The following is a 20,808-nucleotide window of genomic DNA, read 5'->3' on the forward strand; positions in this document are numbered from 1 at the left end:
AATTTTCTAAGGGAAGATAATGTTTACTTTCACTGATAAAGGATCTGAGTAATGATTTTCTGAATCTTTAAAATTGAGATAAAACATGATTCACAGATTTTAACTGGTAAAGTTAAAAATGTTACCCAGAAACATAACAGTTTTCAAGTCCATGTCATTATCCTCTTGTCCATAAAACCTATGTTTCTATGTTAACTATACCTATATATCAGTATTTATGAGAAGATCTCAGTAATTTATTTTAAAAAAAATCACTGAAGTTAAGATAATGTATTGAAACTATTTTTAATTTATATACCCCAATACTTAATAAGACATAGGGGATCCATGGCAAAAAGAAATCAATTAAGAAGGAAACAAAAAATACTTGGAGAGAATCCTGGACCAAGTAGAATCAATCTTAGATAATATTAAGGAAATCTTGTTAATATTCTTTAGGACAGGGGCACCTGGGTGGCTCAGGTGGTTAGGCAACTGCCTGCAGCTCATGTCATGATCCTGAAGTCTCAGGATACAGTCCAGCACTGGGCTCCCTGTTTGGTGGGGAGTCTACTTCTCTCCCTTTGACCCTCCCCCTCTCATGCTCTTTCTGTCTCCTTTCTCTCAAATAAAATCTTTAAAAACATATATATATTCTTCAGTTCATGAGCACTGTAGGTATACACAAGAATACTCTGAATTTTTGAAGATACATTTTAACGAATATAGGGGTAAATGCATAATTTTCATTGAAGTAATTCCAAGTAGGAGAAAAAGAGAAAGGACACAAAATGTTAAATAAGTTTCCACTTCTGGCTTTAATGGAGAAAAGGAACTGAATTTAACCTACCACCACCATAAACAATTAGAAAACTGAACATAAGAAGAAAAGCAAATGAGGTGAGATTTACAACTGGCTCAACTCACTAACTACAAGCTGTTTCCAGGCCAATGTGCAGGGTGGAAGAACCCAAGCAGCCTGAGGGTCTCAATGAATGGAGGAGCCAGATACCTGCATTCATAGAGATCAGGCATTCAGAACTTGTGGGTCGAGTGCCAGGAAAAGCTAAACAGAGAGGAGCTATAAGACCTAAAAAGGAGTCCCCTTAAATGTCTGGCTGAGTACTAATCTGAACATGTGAGAGAATAAACTATCACAGGCCAGAAAAATTAACCAAACACCAAAAAAGTCAACAGAACAATCTTCAAAAGCCAATAAAGGTGATCACCAGAACAGCCCTACAAGAAATATTGAAAGGGGTTCTCTAAGCAAAGAGAGAGCCCAAAACTAACACAAGAGTCAATATACAGTAACAGTCACCTTTTAGACAATACAATGGCACTAAATTCCTATCTTTCAATAGTTACCCTGAATGTAAATGGGCTAAATGTCCCAATCAAAAGTCACAGGATATCAGACTGGATAAAAAAGTAAGACCCATGAATATGTTGTCTGCAAGAGACTCATTTTAGACCCAAAAAAACCTCCAGATTGAAAATGGGGGGTGGAAAACCATTTATCATGCTAATGGACATCAAAAGAAAGATGGGGTGGCAATCCTTATATCAGACAAATTAGATTTTAAACTAAAGACTATAATAAGCGATGAGGAAGGACACTATAATTAAAAGCAATATCCAACAAGAAGATAACATTGTAAATATTTATGCCCCTAACATGGGAGCAGCCAATTATACAAGCCAATTAATAACAAAATTAAAGAAACACATCAACAATAATACAATAGGGGATGAGTGAGCCTGGTGGTGGGAATTAAGGAGGGCGCGTACACTGGGTGTGGTACATAATCAACGAATCTTGGAACACTGAAAAAATAAAATTAAATTAACAATAATACAACAGGAGGGGACTGTAACACCCCCCTCTGGGCAATCGACAGATCATCCAAGCAAAAGATCAACAGGGAAATAAGGGCTTTGAATGACACAGTGGACCAGATGGACTTCACAGATATATTCAGAACATTTCATCCTAAAGCAAAAGAATACATATTCTTCTCTAGTGCACATGGAACCTTCTCCAGAAAGGATCACATGCTGCATCACAAATCAAGTCTCAACTAGTAAAAAAAAGATTGGGATCATTCTCTGCTTATTTCTGGACCACAATGCTTTGAAACTGAAACTCAATCACAATAGGAAAGTTGGAAAGAAATCAAATATATATGGAGGCTAAAGAGTACCCTACTAAAGAATGAATGGGTCAATCAGGAAATTAAAGAAGAATTTTTAAAATTCATGGAAACAAACAAGAATGAAAACACAATTGTTCAAAATCAGTGGGATACAGCACAGGCAGCTCTAACAGTGAAGTATACAGCACCACAAGCATTTCTCAAGAAACAAGAAAGGTCTCAAATACACAACGTGACCCAGTATCTAAAGGAGCTGGAAAAAGAACAGCAAATAAAGCCTAAACCCAGTAGGAGAAAAGAATTAATAAAGATTAGCTCAGACAGAAATCAATGAAATAGGAACCCAAAGAACAGTGGAACCTATCACGGAGATTAACTAGGAGCTGGGTCTCTGAAAAAATTAATAAGATTAATAAACCCCCAGCCAGACTTATCAAAAAGAGAAAGGACCCAAATAAATAAAATCAAGAATGAAAGAGGAGCAATCACAACCAACACTGAAGAAATACAAACAATTATAAGAACACATTATGAGCAAATATATGCCAACAAATTGGACAATCTGGAAGAAATGGATGCATTCCTAGAGACACATGAACTACCAAAAGTGAACCAGGAAGAAATAGAAAACCTGAAGAGACCCATAACCAGCAAGGAAATTGAAGCAGTAATCAAAAATCTCCCAAAAAACAAGAGTCCAGGGCCAGATGGCTTCCCAGGAGAACCCTAACAAACATTTAAAGAATTAATACCTATTGTTCTGAAACTGTTCCAAAAAATAGAAATGGAAGAAAAACTCCCAAACTCTTTTTAAAAAAGTCCAGCAGTACCTTGATCCCAAAACAAGAGAAAGACCCCACCAAAAAGGAGAATTACTGAACAATATCCCTGATGAACACGGATGCAAAAACTCTAAGATACTAGCCAATAGGATCCAACAGTACATTAAAGGGATTATTCACCACAACCAAGTGGGATTTACTCCTGGGCTGCAAGGATGGTTCAAAATCCACAATCAATCAACGTGATACACATTAATAAAAGACCAGAGAAGAATCATATGATCCTCTCAAAAGATGAAGAAAAACCATTTGACAAAGTATAGCATCCTTTCTTGATTAAAACTCTTCACAGTGTAGGGGTACAAAGTACATACCTCAATATCATAAAAGATATCTATGAAAAACCCAGAGTGAATATCATTCTCAATGGGGAAAAACTGAGAGCTTTTCGCCTAAGGTCAGGAACACAGCAGGAATGTCCACTATTACCACTACTGTCCAACATAGTAGTAGAAGTCCTATCCTCAGCAATGAGACAACACAAAGAAATAAAAGGCATTCGAACTGGCAAAGAAGTCAAACTCTCTTAGCAGATGATAGACTACTTTATGTGGAAAAACCACAAGACTGCATTCCAAAACTGCTAGAACTCAAACAGGATTTCAGTGACGTGGCAGGATATAAAAATCAATGCACAGAAATCAGCTGCACTTCTATACACCAACAAGACAGATGAAAAGCGAAATTAAGGAGTTGATCCCATTTACAATTGCACCTAAACCATAAGATACCTAGGAATAAATCTAATCAAAGAGGCAAAGTCAAAGAATCTGTACTCAGAAAACTATAGAACACCCATGAAAGAAACTGAGGAAGACCCCCCCCCAAAAAAAGGGGGGGGACATTCCATGTTCATGGACTGGAAGAAAAATACTGTTAAAATGTCTATGCTACCGGGGCGCCTGGGTGGCTCAGTGGGTTAGGCCGCTGCCTTCGGCTCAGGTCATGATCTCAGGGTCCTGGGATCGAGTCCCGCGTCAGGCTCTCTGCTCGGCAGGGAGCCTGCTTCCCTCTCTCTCTCTCTCTCTGCCTGCCTCTCCATCTACTTGTGATTTCTCTCTGTCAAATAAATAAATAAATAAATAAAATCTTTAAAAAAAAAAAATGTCTATGCTACCTAGGGTAATCTATACATTCAATGCAATCCCTTTCAAAATGCCACTGACTTTTTTCACAAAACTAGAACAAATAATCCCAAAATTTGTATGGAACCAAAAAGGACCCTGAAAACTTAAAAGGAATGTTAAGAAAGAAAACCAAAGTGGGTGGCATCACAATCCTGGACTTTAGGATCTATTACAAAGCTGTAATCATTAAGGTAATACGGTGCTGGTACAAAAACAGACACACTGATCAATGGAACAGAAGACAGAACTCAGAAATGGACCTTCAACTCTATCTTCAACTAATCTTTGACAAAGCAAGAAAGAATATCCAATAGAAAAAAGACAGTCTCTTCAACAAATGGTGTGGGGAAAATTGGGCAGACACATGCAGAAGAATGAAACTAAATCTTTTCCTTACACCATACACAAAAATAGATGAAATGGATGGAATGGATGGATGAAAGATGGATGAAAATGGGTGAATGGATGAAATGGATGGAATGAAATGGCTGGTTGGATGGATGAAATGGATGAAAGACCTAAATGCATGACAGGAGTCCACCAAAATCCTTGAGGAGAACACAGGCAGCAACCTCTTTGACTTCAGCTGTAGCAACTTCTTGCTAGACACCTCTCCTAAGGCAAGGGAAACAAAGGCAAAAATGAACTATTTGGACTTCATCAAGATAAAAAGCTTCTGCACAGCAAAGGAAATAGTCCACAAAACCAAAAGACAACTGGCAGAATGGGTCAAGGTATTTGCAAATGTCATATCAGATAAAGGCTAGCATCCAAAATCTATAAAGAACTTATCAAACTCAACACCCAAGGAACAAATAATCCAATCAAGAAATGGACAGAAGACATGAACAGAGATTTCTGCAAAGAAGACATTCAAATGGCCAAAAGACACATGAAAAAGTGCTCAACATCACTCAGTACGAGGGAAATACAAATCAAAATCACATGAGATACCACCTCACACCAGTCAGAATGGCTAAAATTAACAAGTCGGCAAACAGCAGATGTTGATGAGGATGAGGAGAACAGGGAACCTTCCTACATTGTTGGTGGGAATGCAAGTTGGTGCAACCACTCTGGAAAACACTATGGAGGTTCCTCAAAAAGTTGAAAAGAGAACTATCCTATGACCCAGCAATTGCACTACTAGGTATTATCCCAAAGATACAAATGCAGTGATCCAAAGGGGCACCTGCACCCCAATGTTTATAGCAGCAATGTCCACAATAGCCAAACTATGGAAAGAGTTCAGATGTCCAATGACAGAAGAATGGATAAAGAAGATGTGGTATATATACATACATACATACATACATAAAGTGGAATATTATGCAGTCATCAAAAATGAGATCTTGCCATTTGCAATGACATGGATGGAACTAGAGGGTTATGCTATGCAAAATAAGTCAATCAGAGAAAAACAACTATCACATGCTCTCACTGATACATGGAATTTAAGAAACAAGAGAGAGGATCATATGGGAAGAAAGGAAAAAAAGAAGACAAACCAGGGAGGGAGACCAATCATAAATCTCTTCATCTCAGGAAACAAAATGAGGGCTGCTGGAGGGGAGAGGGTTGGGGAACTGGGATGGCTAGGTGATGGATACTGGGGATGGTATATGTTGTGATGAGCACCGTGTGTGGTGTAAGACTTACGAATCACACACCTACACCCCTGAAATAATACATTATATGTTAATTTAAAAAATCAATAAATAAGTGCCAATAAAGGACTGAGAAGTGTTCATATTCCCACCAACTAGAGAAGAAAGACCTGTAAAATATGGAGCACTGAGTACAGAACTCAAAAAAATAATACCTTATTCATGGGGTAAAATTTGCCTAACACTAAAGCTGTTGAGGACCTTATGCTACCAAAGATAAGGGCAATATTCCAAAGGGTTAACATGGTTCCAAGTAGTTTAACTATAGGAAGCTTAACTATAGTAGTTAACTATAGGTCATTATCTCAGGGTCCTGGGATCAAGCCCCACTTTAGGCTCTCTGCTCAGCGGAGAGCCTGCTTCCTGCTCTGTCTCTCTCTGCCTGCCTCTCTGCCTACTTGTGATCTCTGTCTGTCAAATAAATAAATAAAATCTTTTAAAAAATCAAACATGCAAAAAATAATAATCGAATGACCTACATCCTATCAAAAATTACCACGCATGTAAAGAAGAAAATCAGAAAATATAAATTTATTTTTCTGCATGATGGGGGAAAAAATCATACATTAGAAAGAGAAACTGCAGAGATGATGGAATTAGCATACAAAGAGGTTAAAACAGCTATTGTAAATACATTCCATATGTTAAGGAGCATACAAAACAAACATAAGGAGGGGGGAAGTAAAAGATTTAACTATAAATCTACAGAATCAAGAAACTCAACAAATCTTAATCAGAATTAAATATAGGTACGCCTGGGTGGCCCAGTGGGTTAAGCCTCTGCCTTCAGCTCAGATCGTGATCTCAGGGTCCTGGGACTGAGCCCCACATCTGGGCTCTCTGCTCAGGCAGGAGCCTTCCTCCCCCTCTCACTCTGCCTGCCTCTCTGCCTACCTGCAATCTCTCTCTCTGTCAGATAAATAAATAAAAATATTTTTTTAAAAAGAATTAAATATAAAAGAAAACCACTCAGAGGCAAATCATAGGCTAATGGCTGAAAAACAGGGGCAAAGAAAAAAAACCAAAGAACTAGAGAAAAAGACACATTATATACATGTGAACAAAGTTATAAATGACAGCATAATTGTACATAAGTCAGAAGATAATGCAGCAACATGTTTAAAGTACTTTAAGAAAAAAAAGTTCAACCTAAGATTCTATACCCAGTGAAAGTATCTTTCACAAATGAAGGTGAGTGGGGAAAAAGGTGAAATGATCCCTTTTTCAGACTTCAAAACCTACAGTCATCACTAGTAGACCTGCATCACAAGAAATGTTAAAGGAAGCTTTTCAGGCAGAAGGAATGCTACCAGATGGAAATCTGTATTGACACAAAGAATAGTGCCAGAAATAATGAATATATGAGAAAAAAGAACTTTTTTTAATCCTTCCAAAAGTTAAGTGACTGTTTTAAAAAACACAATGTACTGTCACATTTATGACACATACAAAATTAAAATATATGACAAAAGCACTGTGGAGAACAGAAATGGAATTCTGTATTATTTGAAAGTACACAATAAGTTATTGATATATATATTATATACCCTAGGAACACCTCTAAAAAATATAGCAAATATAACACATAAGCTATTGAGCAGAGATAAACAGAATCTTTTTAAAATAAATTAATCCCAAAGAATGCAGGAAAAAGGGGAAAAGGGAATAAAAGAAAACAAATAGTATGATGGTTGTTTTAAGCTCAACCATATCAATAAATATATTAAAAGTAAATGACCTAGGGTCCCTGGATGGCTCAGTCAATTAGGTATCTGCCTTTGGCTCAGGTCATGATCCTACAGTCCTGGGACAGAGGCCCACAGCAGGCTCCCTGCTGAGTAGACAGTATGCTTCTCCCTATTCCTCTGCTCCTCCCCGAGCTCATGTTCTCTCTCTAACTCACTCCCTCTCTCTCAAATAAATAAAATATTTTTAAAAAGTAAATGATCTAAACATAAACAAATGGGAGAGAGTCATTTTTTCATTTTTTAAGAAAAGGGAACAGGTAAATACAGACCATACAAAAGATGTTTAAAACACAAAAATAAAGATGAGTTAAAGTAAAAAGGATGGGAAAAGTTATTCCATACCAACAATCCAAAGAAAGCTGGAGTAGCTAAGGTATTATCAAAGTAAACTTCAAAACAAAAAAATTATGGGTAAAGAAGGACATTTCCCAATTTATCAAAAGGACATAAATGTGTATCACATAACAGAGCTTCAAAGCACATGAAGAAAAAGTTGACAGAACTAACGAAGTTATAATTATAGTTGGAAATCATAACAGTCCTCATTGAACAAGGAGACAAAAAATAAAAATACAGAAAATTTGAACACTATCAAACCACTTGATCCAATTAACATTCACAAAACATTCTACCCAACAACAGACTATTCTTTTCAAGGACATATGGAATATTCACCAAGATAGAACTTATTTCTAGGCCATAAAGCATGTTTCTATAAATTTAAAAAGGCTGAAATTATATAGTATGTTTTCAGACCATAGCGCAATTAGATCAGTAACAGGTATGTGTTAAAATCCCCAAATATTAGGAACTTAACACACTTCGATTCGATTCAGCCCACAGGTCAAAGTAGAAATCAAAAGGGATATCACAAAGTATTTTCAACTGACAGCAAAGAGCAGATGAGAACTTTATAGATTGATGTAAATGTTCTATGTTGTGATAGTAGTTATATGGCTATATATATTTCTCAAAATTAATTGTTTAAGTTTACTGTATAGAGATTATACCTCAATAAAGCCAATCAAAATTTTAAAAAATGCTAACTCAAACTGGTAGGTATATGGCTATCTGGCCTTTCTTTTACCTTTCCCTAAGTTATAAAATTTTCAAAAACAAAAGTCCAGAATCTAAAACAAAGATAACTCAAATATTACAATTTACCCTCTTTAAGGAAAATTAATGAAATCAACATTCTACGCAATTCCAAGAAACTACTAAGCAACCTATAATGATTCATTATTCAAAAATAACTAAATTTTGGTTAATAAGACATAAGTAGTAAGAAATGGAAGAAACAAAAAGATTAAATGACAACTAGTGATCACAGATACCAAAAGAACATCAGAGGAAAACAAACATCAAGGGAAAATATCAGTTGAGAAAGTAGAAACTACACTATCTTCAAGAATTAGCAGTTGAAGTTCCAACCCAAAATTTAAGCTAAAAAGCTAAAAGAAAATCTGGGAGCCTACTACTCACCACATGTTCAAATAATGAGTTCATTCATTAACTATTACCACAGATACCAGAAATCTGTGCTTATGGATGTTTCAGTCTTAACACACAGAACCATGCTATTCAAATTGTGTTTTGGGAACTGGCTGCATGGGTAGCTTCTGGAGAACTATTAGCAATGAAAAATCTTGTGCTCCCCTTCGGAATCCCCCAAGCAACTCAGGCTCTATCCAGACCATGATTCCCAGTGATCTGTAATATACATCCAACTTTCAGAAGCTCCGCAACTTTTCTGTATACAGAAATTCCCTGACTTCTACTAGCAGCTATATCTTTTTTTCCAAAATCTGGCTTCAATCTACGCATTAATAGCGTATTAACAGTTACCACAGGTGCTACCACTTAAGCAAGAAACGCCTTACCTGTTACCACAGGTAAAAAGTTTCCAAAAGTTCCCACCTGTTACACAGAAAAAGTTCCCAAATAATATAAAACAGAGGAAGCAAATCAACCTAAAAGTCAAATGCAGCAGGCCACCTGTTTTCGCAACACAATTACATGTTCGTTCATTTATTTATTTTCTGTCACTGCTTTCATACTACAACAGCACAGCCGAACAGGCAGAACATTACAAAACAGGCATCAAATCCGTAGGAAGTCACTTTCGCACTTATGACTAGTTACAAACCATCTTTTTTTCCTCTACAACACGGGTTCTAACTTGAGATCCATGTGCTTCTGCAGGAGATTTTTGAGCTCCTTGATTTTGCATGCAAAATTCTAAGAATATTATTTTCTTTCTCTCTTTTTAGCTGGTACCTTATTGATTCTGCTTCTCTTACTTAAATCTTTTATTCATCTATTTGTAATTCTATCTTTTTTTAAAACTCACTACACTAACCACGACTAACAAACCATGCTGAATAACAGTAGAGCATTTTTACTCTGCTGATTTTTACAAGCGTATCTTTAGTTTTTATCATACAATATATTCATAATATAATGCTAAGGTTATTTCTTCCCATTCCTATTTTAGAAATATAGTATTTTAAAATTTCCTGTACCCCTGGGGATAAAAATGTATTATATGTTTATAAAAAATTAAAAATAAAAAAAATAGAATTCACATGAAAATCTGGCTAAAAGACATTAAAAAAAAACTTCACATGTCATATCTTCAAATTGAAATTAAAAATCCAAAACTACGTAGATCTATTTTATTTCTTAAAATGTATTCTAATTATTTTAAGTGTATACTGATAGCTCATTATGTACAAAAAAATCTTGATTAGATAATTTTTAAGTATTTAATTAAATAATGTTTAAAATTGGATCTAATAAGTGAAATTCATTGAGCACCTGCAATCTGCCAGGCTCTCTAATATTCTACATTTTTTTTTTATTTAACCCACCCGAAAGACAAAGTTAAAAACTATTAGCCCATTTTAACAAAAATTGAGGTTTGAAAAATACATAACAAGCCCAGAGGTGTCTCTGGGCTATTTGCTATTGCCTAGCAAATAGGAGGCAGTGCCAGGAAGATAACTCTGGTATCAGTTACTTCATGATTTTCTGCAATAATTCTATTACCCCCATCATAAACAAGGAAAGCTATCATTCACATTCACATTTCTGATGTAATTATAAAAAACTAAAGAGAGGTGCACCTGGCTGGCTCAGTTGTAGAGTATGTAACTCTTGCTTGATCTCAGAGTTGTGGTTCAAGCCCCATCTGGGTGCACAGATTACCTAGAAATAAAATCATCCACAAAAAAAAAAAAAAAAAAACCTGAAGAGAAAAAAAATATATCAAAATACAGCACATGGCAGGGACCTTTCAAAACCTAAACTGACATCTACCTCTAAGATGCAGAAAATCGTATAATAAAATACCAAATAAGAACATACCTTTTAAAGACCCAGAAAATATATATGTATACCCTTGATTTCCACAGCTTGTGAATGAAATTGGCACAGTTTACTCCACAGGAGCCCATGCCAATCTCCAACCCTCTGCACTACTTAGCTCAGTCAGATATCACAAAATTGCCTGTTTCCACATACAGAGTCTGGACCTACTCAACTGAGATTTGTTCCTATACTTTAGCATCTAATCAAAAGCTCAAAAAGCAGGGGCAGAACACAGCTCTATCACCAAATCTCACTGATGCAGTTAAATATTCACCCATCTCCTCAACTCTATCTGAACAGAGCTTGGCCTCTGATCTACTCACTTTTGTATCTGATCTCCCCTTATTGCAGATCTTCCTGATTCCCTTCTAAGCTGCCTTGAACAATGTGGGAATTAGGGACACCAACAGATACACACACTCCTGCACGTAAATGTTGAAAATACACATAAAACTTTGGAATCCCAAAAAACTTAACTACTAATAATGGCCTGTTGATAGGAAGCTTTACCAATAACACAGTCGATGAACATGTATTTTGTGTATTTGTGTAACATGTATATTGCATATACGGTATATTTCATATACTGTATTCTTACAATAAAGTAAACTAGAGAAAAGAAAATGTTACTAAGAAAATCACAAGGAAGAGGAGCAACTGGGTGGCTCAGGCGTTAAGCATCTGTCTTCAGCTCAGGCCATGATCGCAGGGTTCTAGGATGGACACCCGCATCAGCCTCCCTGCTGGGTGGAAAGCCTGCTCCTCCCTCTCCTACTCTCCCTGCTGTGTTCCCCCTCTCACTGTGTCTCTCTCTGTTAAATAAGTTAATTAAATATTTTTTTTTAATCATAAGGAAGAAGAACTACATCTACAGTACTGTACTGTATTTATCAAATAAAATCTGCATAGAAGTAAACCTGTGCCATTCTAACTCAGGCTGTTAAGAGTCATCTGTACTCTACTCCTGATCATTGTTATTTGCTAGACTCTCCCAGGTTATATCAGTACATAAATATATATGCCCTAGTACTAACAGTATCACTGCTTCTGTAATACCAAGCTTGAACTAAGAGAAATCACAAATAGCTCCAGACATAAACAGGAACCCAAGATTTTGTGTTTTTCTCAAATCAACATGTAAAGCCTACATGAGAAACTTGACCTAGAACCTCTGAATTTTTCCATAAATACTAAATCATTCTCCATTATCATCTTAATCAATTCCCATACTTTCCATACAATATCCTCTTACTTGAAGTAATATTCTATCACTCGAAAATAATGTGGGAATCCTCCCCACTTTTATCTTCTTCAAGACTATCCAGGTATCCTTAGAAGCCAGCAATATAACCCAAAATATCACCTGAAAAATAGTTAACCCAAAATAGTTAATAATAACTAATAACTAAAAAATAGTTAACCCAAAAATATCACCTGAAGAACACCAACACTGCCCTGCCTGCCTCTCCAATGCCCACTTTTCTACCAGAGACAAAACCATAAAGTGAAAATCTGGTAAAACTGTCAGGGAACCTGGCTGGCTCAGTCGGTATAGCATGTAACTCCTAATCCCGGGCTTTGAAGTTTAAGCTCCACAATGGGTGTTGAAATTACTTTAAAAAATAAAATATAAAAAAAAAAACTGTCTGAATAATGCATACTATCAGCAAAACTTCAGCAAGCAAACATATCTGCTCAGTTCAGAATCCAGGTCTCCAGTGAAGGATCTGATCAGAGCAGCCTAGTTCAGAAAACTAGTTTACATGCCTGTGTCCTGTCTGCAGATGAAAAAGGGTGGGAATCTGAATTAGGGAGATGGAATTCATAAGACTAAAAATTTGTGCCAAACACAGCAAGGTTCAAAAGGTTCTAGACAATCAGAAACCATGACAAATAACTGGCTTCCTTGCTTCCACACTTGCCCCCACTGTACACTATTTTCCACAAAGCAAGAGTGATGCAGTTCAAGTCATGTCATGTCTGTCCTCTGCTCAAAAATGTCCAAATGTTTTCCAACTGCTCTGAGTCCTAACCATGATTTACAGGGCTGAACATGAACTTATAAAGGGCTGCATTCCCCTACTCTACTCCCATAACTGTCTCACCACTCTCCCCTCACTCTATGGGCGACATTAGTCTCATTGTCCCTCTGCCTAGAATATCTTCTCCCCAGCTTCTCCCAAGCAGGGAGAAGCAGGGCTGGACACCACACTTCACTCAGGTATCTACTCAATTTCTTCAGAAGCTGTCTATGGTCACCCTATCTAAAAGCATAGCTCCTGGAACGCCTTGGTGGTTCAGCTGGTTTTGGGTCAGGTCATGATCTCATGGGTCATGGGATCAGGCCCCTGTGTGGGAAGCATGCTTGAAGATTTTCTTCCTCTGCCCCTTCACCTACTCGTGTGCATATGCTCTCTCTCTCTCAAATAAAACAGATAAATATTTTTTGAAAAGTTTCATCTTAACATAAAGTTAACAAGCTGACAATAAAGTTTGTAAGTTTTATTGAGTATAATCAGGTAAGTATAAAGACACTCTACATTTCCCCTTGGAGTCTAACTTCACAATGAATGACAGCTGTTCCATGCTTTAAAAACAACATTTTGTTAGGGGGTCCTGGCTGGCTCGGTTGAAAGAGCTTACAACTCTTGATCTTGGGCTCATGAGTCCAAGTCCTCCACTGGGTGTAGAGATTAATACTTAAATAAGTAAATTTTCAAAAAATAACATTTTGGAGGGGGCCCTGACTGCTTCAGTCAGTGGAACATGTGGCTCTTGATCTCAGAGTTGTGGGTTTGAGTCCCACACTGGGTGTAGTGATTACTTTAAGTAATAAAAAACAAGTAATAATTTAAAAAAACTTTTACAAAATAACATTTTTAAAAATAGGAACACATACTAGCTGAGAAAAAGCAATTTGGTTTTTACAGAGAAAAGGCTAACTCATTCAACCTACCTAATTATATTAGGTATAATTATATGTTAATTAACAGAACATATCAAAATACTCAATGAGCAAAACTAATACACTAATACATAACAAAAATGATAGTTCCATTCCACTTTAAAGTCAATTTAAGGGGCGCATAGGTGGCACCGTCATTAAGCCTCTGCCTTTGGTTCAGGTCATGATCCCAGGGTCCTGGGATAGAGCCCCACACTGGCTTCCCTACTCAGTGGGAAGCCTGCTTCTCCCTTTCCCACTTCCACTGCTTGTGTTCCCTCTCTTGTTGTCTCCCTGTCAAATAAATAAAATCTTAAAAAAAAGAAAAGTCAATTTAAGTAAAAAGGCTAATTAGAAGCTTTCAAGGCTTTTTTCCAGACATACCGAGAAACTTAGGATTCCCACATAATACACAAAAAATAAAATTTACTTCAATATTCATTAATCTGTTCACTTAACACATAATATAACCGGCACTTAGTAATATCCTAGCCATTGTTTCGGGTGCTGGGAATACAGCATGGACAAAACAGTTACTGACCTCATGAAGCTTTATTCTCGAGAAGGAAGATTGACAATAAAATAAGTAAATAACTTTAGACGGCTATATGAGTGTATTCTCTGGGTAAGCAAACAAAATGCCAAGGAAAGGGTTGGTCGTCTTATGCGAAGTAATCGTAATGGGAGACCTCACTAACATCTAAGCAAAGACTTAAAAGAGAGCCAAATGCAACAAAGTGAGTGTACAGTAGTCTTTCCCTTCTATCTGCAAGGGATACATTCCAAGACCGCCAGCAAATGGCTGAAACAACAACTGCATCAACCCTAGACATACGGTCTTTCCTATACGTACACACCTGTGATAAAGTTCAACTGATAAATTAGGCACCATGAGAGATTAACAACAATAACTAATAGTAAAACAGAACAATTAGAACACTGTAAAGTTATGTGAATGCGGTCTCTATCTCAAAATATCTTACTGTATGGTAATCACACTTCCTTCTTGTGATGTTAAGAAAGGGTAAAATGCCTAAGTGATGAGATAAAGTGAGGTGAATGACACAGGAATTGTGACACAGAGTTAGGCTAACACTGACCTTCTGACACTAAGTCAGGAGGATCATCTACTTCTAAACTGGGGCTATCTTAGGTAACTGAAACTATGGAAAGTGAAACCATAGTTAAGGCGGGACTACTATACTTACCACTACTGAACTGCATAAAATGGTTATGATGGTAAATTTTGTTATGTGTATTTCACCACTATTTTTAAAAAGTTTAATTTAAAAATGAAAAACTAAGAGGACAGATAATACAGGAATCTAGAAGGGAAGTGATGCATGTAAAAGGACCAGCAAGGACAAAGTCCCTGAGACAGGAACAAGCTTGGCATTTTTTACAGAGCTCTGTGTAGCTGGAGCAGAAACAGACAAGGGGGAGAACTGCAGAGGTATCGCAGGGGACAGAAGCATTCAATGAACATCACGTAGGGCCTCACAAGCCACTTAGGACTCTGGCTTTTACATAGAATAGTAAGCCACTGAATGGGTTTTTTAAAATTTATTTATTTTCCTATTGCTTTTTTTGAGGTGCAATTCACATAACATAAAACTCACTATTTGAAACATTTTAAAGTATACAATTTGCCAGTGGATGGTTTTGACAAAAGGAGTACCTTCTGAATAGGATCACATTAACTGCTATGTTGAAAAAGGACTGGGAGAACAAGAGAACAGTTAGCAGGGTTTACAGTAATTAAAGTGAGACGGATGTTGGCTTATGTCAATCAGGGCAGTGGAGGTGGAAATAGTTGAGAAGTATTCAAAGTCTACACATACTTTGCAGAAGGAGCTGAAAGGATTTGCTGATGGACTGTATGCAGAGGGTAAGAGAAGAAGAGTAAAAGATAACTCCAAGTTTTTGGCCTGAGCAACTGAAGACCAGAGCTCCCATTCGTGAGATGGGAAAAGACTACAAAAGGCAGGGGGTGAGGAGAATCAGAGGTTTGGTTTTGGACATGTTAAGTTTGAGATGCCCACTAAACATTAACCCAATATATAGCTGGGATACAAGAGGTTGGAAATCAAGGGAGAGGTCTGGTCCAGAGATACAAATAAAATGTGGGGGATCATAACTATATTAAGGGTTGTTTAAAGCAACTAATAAGTAAATCCAGGAACAGAAACTACTTCTTCCAAAGGTCTGTTGCAATTTAAATTTACATGTGATTTGTGGCCCATAATAGACTATTTTCTTCCTCTAACTTAAATCTTCTATTTACAGGAAATAGATTTGTACAAAAGGAGACAGAGCCAACAAATCTGTGAGTAAAAAACAAAACAGTAATGAAAAAGAATTAATATTCTGTTGTTGCCTCTGAATACAGACCTGGAGTTTGTTGTTGTTGTTGTTTTTTATCACTCTGATATAATACCCATGAGGGACAAAATGAAAGATAGGAAGGTTAACAAGAAGGACTCAAAGAACAGCAATCTGTTATACCTTTTTATTCCTTCTAATAAGAATAGAATATTAACAATTTCTCATGTGAAGTCCTTAGCAATGGAGAGACACATCTGTTATCTCACAATGATGAAAATAAAATACATTTAACCTAAAGTACAAGAAAGATGTTAGTAATCTCACATCAGTGGAAAATGACAGTTTCCACTGAGGAAAATTTCTAGAGAACTGTAGTTTACCTATCTCCAAATAGCTTTTCATTTGAACAATTATTAATTTTTTCCTCTACTTTAACATCTTCTTGAGCCAGGCTCATCGTTATTAATATCTTTATTCTAAGACGTCCTCCTAACAATGGGATAACCTATAGGTTATTATGTTATTGTGCCATTGTTCCTACATAAAATATTTCCATCCTGCAATATTCTGTCAATGTCTCCTCCTTCCTCTACTATTACTTTATTTTACCCCTACATAAAAGCATCCCAACATTTTATTTTCTGGTCCTTAGTTGTAGTTGACAGAAATCTAGCCCTCAGATAGCATGTAATAAATTCACATGGTGCCTAGTACTTAGAAGCTTCATGGGAAATTTGAACATCCCACACTTAAAAAGAGAAGTTATCTTATTAGTTGTGTAAGACAATGTCATTAATCTCATGAAATGCATAATGAAGTCTTTAGTGGTACAACTTACTTTCAACTGGTTCAGAGGAAAAGATATATATAAATAAATACATATTTTTTCACATATTTTTTAAATGAGCAATAAAGCAATCATGGCAATAGATAACCATTAATAAATTTAGATCAAAGGTATACAAATGTTAATTGGACTATATATGCTTCCAACCTCTCAGAAAGTATAGAAGCTTTTAAGATACAAAGTTAGGAAAAAATATATATTGAGTAAATGTCTATGTATACAATTGGTAAAGGATAACTGGATTGGATCTATTAAATGGAAAAAACACAACTAATTTCAAAACTTATTTAAAAAAAAAAAACTGGAGAAGTAAAAGAATACCATAAAATTACCTACTTGCAAGAGTAGTAGAAAAATGACCAGCAAGTTCTAAAAAGCAGGAAAAAACATACATTGGTCTCCTTGCCACTGGAGAACTTAGAAAGTATCTCCCTTTTTACAGTTTGAGAATAGTATTTTTATTTCCTGTAAATTTTTTCAAAGTCTGGTGACTTTGGACACTGGTTTTTACTATAGATAATCTACTTTAAAAAAATACTTGTTTCCTCGGGGCACCTGGGTGGCTCAGTGGGTTAAATCCTCTGCCTTTGGCTCAGGGCATGATCGCAGGGTCCTGGGATCAAGCCCCACATCGAGCTCTCTGCTCGGCAGGGAGCCTGCTTCCCTTCCTCTCTCTCTGCCTGCCTCTCTGCCTGCTTGTGATCTCTCTCTGTCAAATAAAATAAAATCTTTAAAAATAAAAATTAAAAAATACTTGCTTCCTGATTACTGCATAAACACATAACTTATATCTCACCATCCAGAGATTGTGTATCCTCAAGCTTTTAAAAAATGAACATACACAAATTTATGACAAAATTGATATAGTATTATAATAAAATGTCGTATAAGGTTATTTCCTCTCTTTAATTGTAAACATTTTCTAATGTAAAGGAAAAAAAAAAACACACACTTGATGGACCAAAAGCCAAATGGCTCAAATATTATAAGTATAAAGAGTCTAAACTGATGGCAAAATAATTCAATCTTTGTACAAAGGCAGAATCTAACAACCTCACTATACAATGCCTTTCAAAGCATGAAGTATGTTTCTCGGAGGCACTATGGTGTTTAAGAGCATGAATTCTGCAGCCAGACTGATGAGATTAAATCCTGGTTTTCTTAAATAGCTATATGACTTCTCTGACACTGAAGAAGTTATTCTCCCTGATGCTGCTCCCACATTTGTGAAATGAAAATAACAGAACCTATCTTACAGAGATGTTGTAAAGATTGGGATAATACACAAAATGCCCAAAAAACAGTGCCTGGCATATAATAAAAATTCCATGAATGCTAGACATTACGAATATTTTCCATTTTTCATGGGTAGGTAGCATCTTACTTTCTATGGATTCTGCAAACAAAAGTTTCCTTCCCAGCTTCTGAATCCAAAGCCTACAAGCTTCTGTTCCAATCTAAATTAAATATAAGATTAGGACAAAAAACAAAGAATAAAAATTTCATTAACAACAAGATGAAAAAATAATCAGAATATATCTTGCTAATGGTAGGTCAATATCATCATCTTTGTGTGTAATAGCAAAAGTACATAACACACTTTCTTTTCCATATCAAAGAAACTTTATTCTACAATTTTAAGAATGGGGCAGAAAAATCAGCAAACATGTTTTGACATTACAGATCTTCCTATTTACAGAAAAACTCAATTACAATAAATGAGAGGATGTGTAAGAAGCTAAGGCTGGCACATTTCCATTCCTCAGAAAAATTACTTGTAATCAAGTTGTTTTCAACAGACTTTTCACTTGTATAATTCTAAAATTAAGTACCAAGAGCATTTTTCCCCAACATAAAAGTGTATTTCCTTCCTGAGAAACTTGAGTCATCAACTTTATCTTAGACATCACACTGTGTTGACCAATGCTTCTTATATTTGATATATACTCACTCTGATCTTGAAGCAGTAAATACCACTAACAAAACTGTTCTCTTGTAGGACAAAGGCAGACTTCTAGGAACTATCATGTCCTATATTTCAGCAATATATGTAAGTACCCTTACTGTATTCTTAGAAAAGTTACTTCTGGGGGGGCCTAGTTGGCTCATTCAGTTAAGCCTCTGCCTTTGGCTCAGGTCATGATCCCAGGGTCCTTGGATCCAGCCTTGCACTGGGCTCCCTGCTCATCCCTCTCCCTCTACCTGCAGCTCTCCCTGCTTGTGCTCTCTGTCAAGTAAATAAATAAAATCTTAAAAAGAAAAGGAAAAGTTACTTCTACAATGTGACTTCAAACTTAAGCCACAGTATCAACTTCTTCACTAGAAATGAGTCAGATAATGTTCTACAAGCAAATACCTACACCCAGCAGTTTCAATGGAAGTTCAAGACAATAGGGTATGTCCTACAATTAAAAGCATATTTCAAAACACCCACTTTTTGAGATGAGCTGGTTTCTAAAAATGAGGCTAGCTGGCTCAGAAGTTAAAATAACAGTTAAAATAATTTAAAAAGCAGCTCTTTTTTAAATTATAAACTAAATCACAAAGGGCAAGAGACATCAATGATTAAAACATACTGAATGTATTAAATTTCTAACACTAATGTATGAACTACAACTTAACAAATTCAAAAATGAAACATGTACATATTTAGATTTCTAGGCTCATCTGAAATGCCTTTATATAATTTCAATAAGTGCAGCCACACATATAGACAGTAACCCATGTAAGGGACAGTGACTTTCAACCTACCTAAATAAAATACGCGCACACACACACACCACACACACACACACACACACACACACACACACACACAATGGGTTCAGCCACAACTCCCCTGCTGGTGTATATCTACCACACACCCACATTTCATCCTAAACCCATTCTCATTACTTCTCCCTTCTCCCATATGAAGCCCCACAGCATCTACCTCTACCTCCTTCCAGGAAATATAGATGTGCAAATAAAACAATTCTGCCAAAGGTGTTAATGATGATAATAAGAGGAAGGGAGAGTGGAGTTATAAAAAAGATATGAAAGCCTTTGAGAACTTATGCATTAATATTTTGAAGAAAATATTTTGTGAAAAGTTGAAACTGAGTAGAACTAATTCTGAAGATAGAATTGTAAAGCTGCTGGCTGAGTCTCTCAAAACTACCCCACAGAAACTAAAATCCTACCAATCTATGGCTCTTCTAACGAGCAATTGGTTTGTTCTGGTTTTGAAATAATCCTCACTGAGTTCTCAGTCATTCAATTACTATTATAAAATAATTAACAGAATCAGATTTACTTCCCAGCCACAAACTACAAGATGAAGAATGGGAACTGCTAGAAGGTAAGGGATAGAGCAAATTTTTCAGAGCTGCAGCACAAAGAACACTAGGAGAAAAAGGTTTCAACAGGATAGAAATATGGAAGCTTATGAAACTTGAGTAATCAGTTAAGACAGCAGCTATCAGAAATTTTAAAAAAATAAAGAAAGAAAGGTAAAAAAGACTCAAATTTCCTCTGGAGCAGGGTTTCTCACTCTCAGCACTACTAACATTTTGGCCAGACAAATCTTTGTTGTGAGGGGCTGTCCTGTGCATTGTAGGAAGTTTAGCAGCATCTCCGCCTCTACCCACTAGATGCTAGGAGCATCTCTCCAGGTATGACAACCAAAACTGTCTCTAGACTATAGATATTTCAGTGTCTGCTCTGCATATACACTTTAACTACACATTAATTTTTTGAAAGATTAAAAACTGCATAAATACTACCAGGCAAATTATTATTAATAAGTATTTTTAAATATTAATA

The 20,808-nt window shown here is 36.2% G+C and overlaps 1 protein-coding gene across 1 annotated transcript in view; it reads right to left on the reverse strand.

The window, feature by feature from the left end:
- ADAM10 (ADAM metallopeptidase domain 10) overlaps positions 1 to 20,808 on the reverse strand; it is a 135,648-nt gene that overhangs the window by 107,612 nt on the left and 7,228 nt on the right. Inside the window, exon 3 of the mRNA XM_032342678.1 lies at positions 18,389 to 18,461. Coding sequence (XP_032198569.1) covers positions 18,389 to 18,461 — 73 coding nt within the window. The remainder of the gene's footprint in view (positions 1 to 18,388; positions 18,462 to 20,808) is intronic.

This window comes from Mustela erminea, chromosome 5, assembly GCF_009829155.1.
Source record: "Mustela erminea isolate mMusErm1 chromosome 5, mMusErm1.Pri, whole genome shotgun sequence".
Taxonomy (NCBI): domain Eukaryota; kingdom Metazoa; phylum Chordata; class Mammalia; order Carnivora; family Mustelidae; genus Mustela; species Mustela erminea.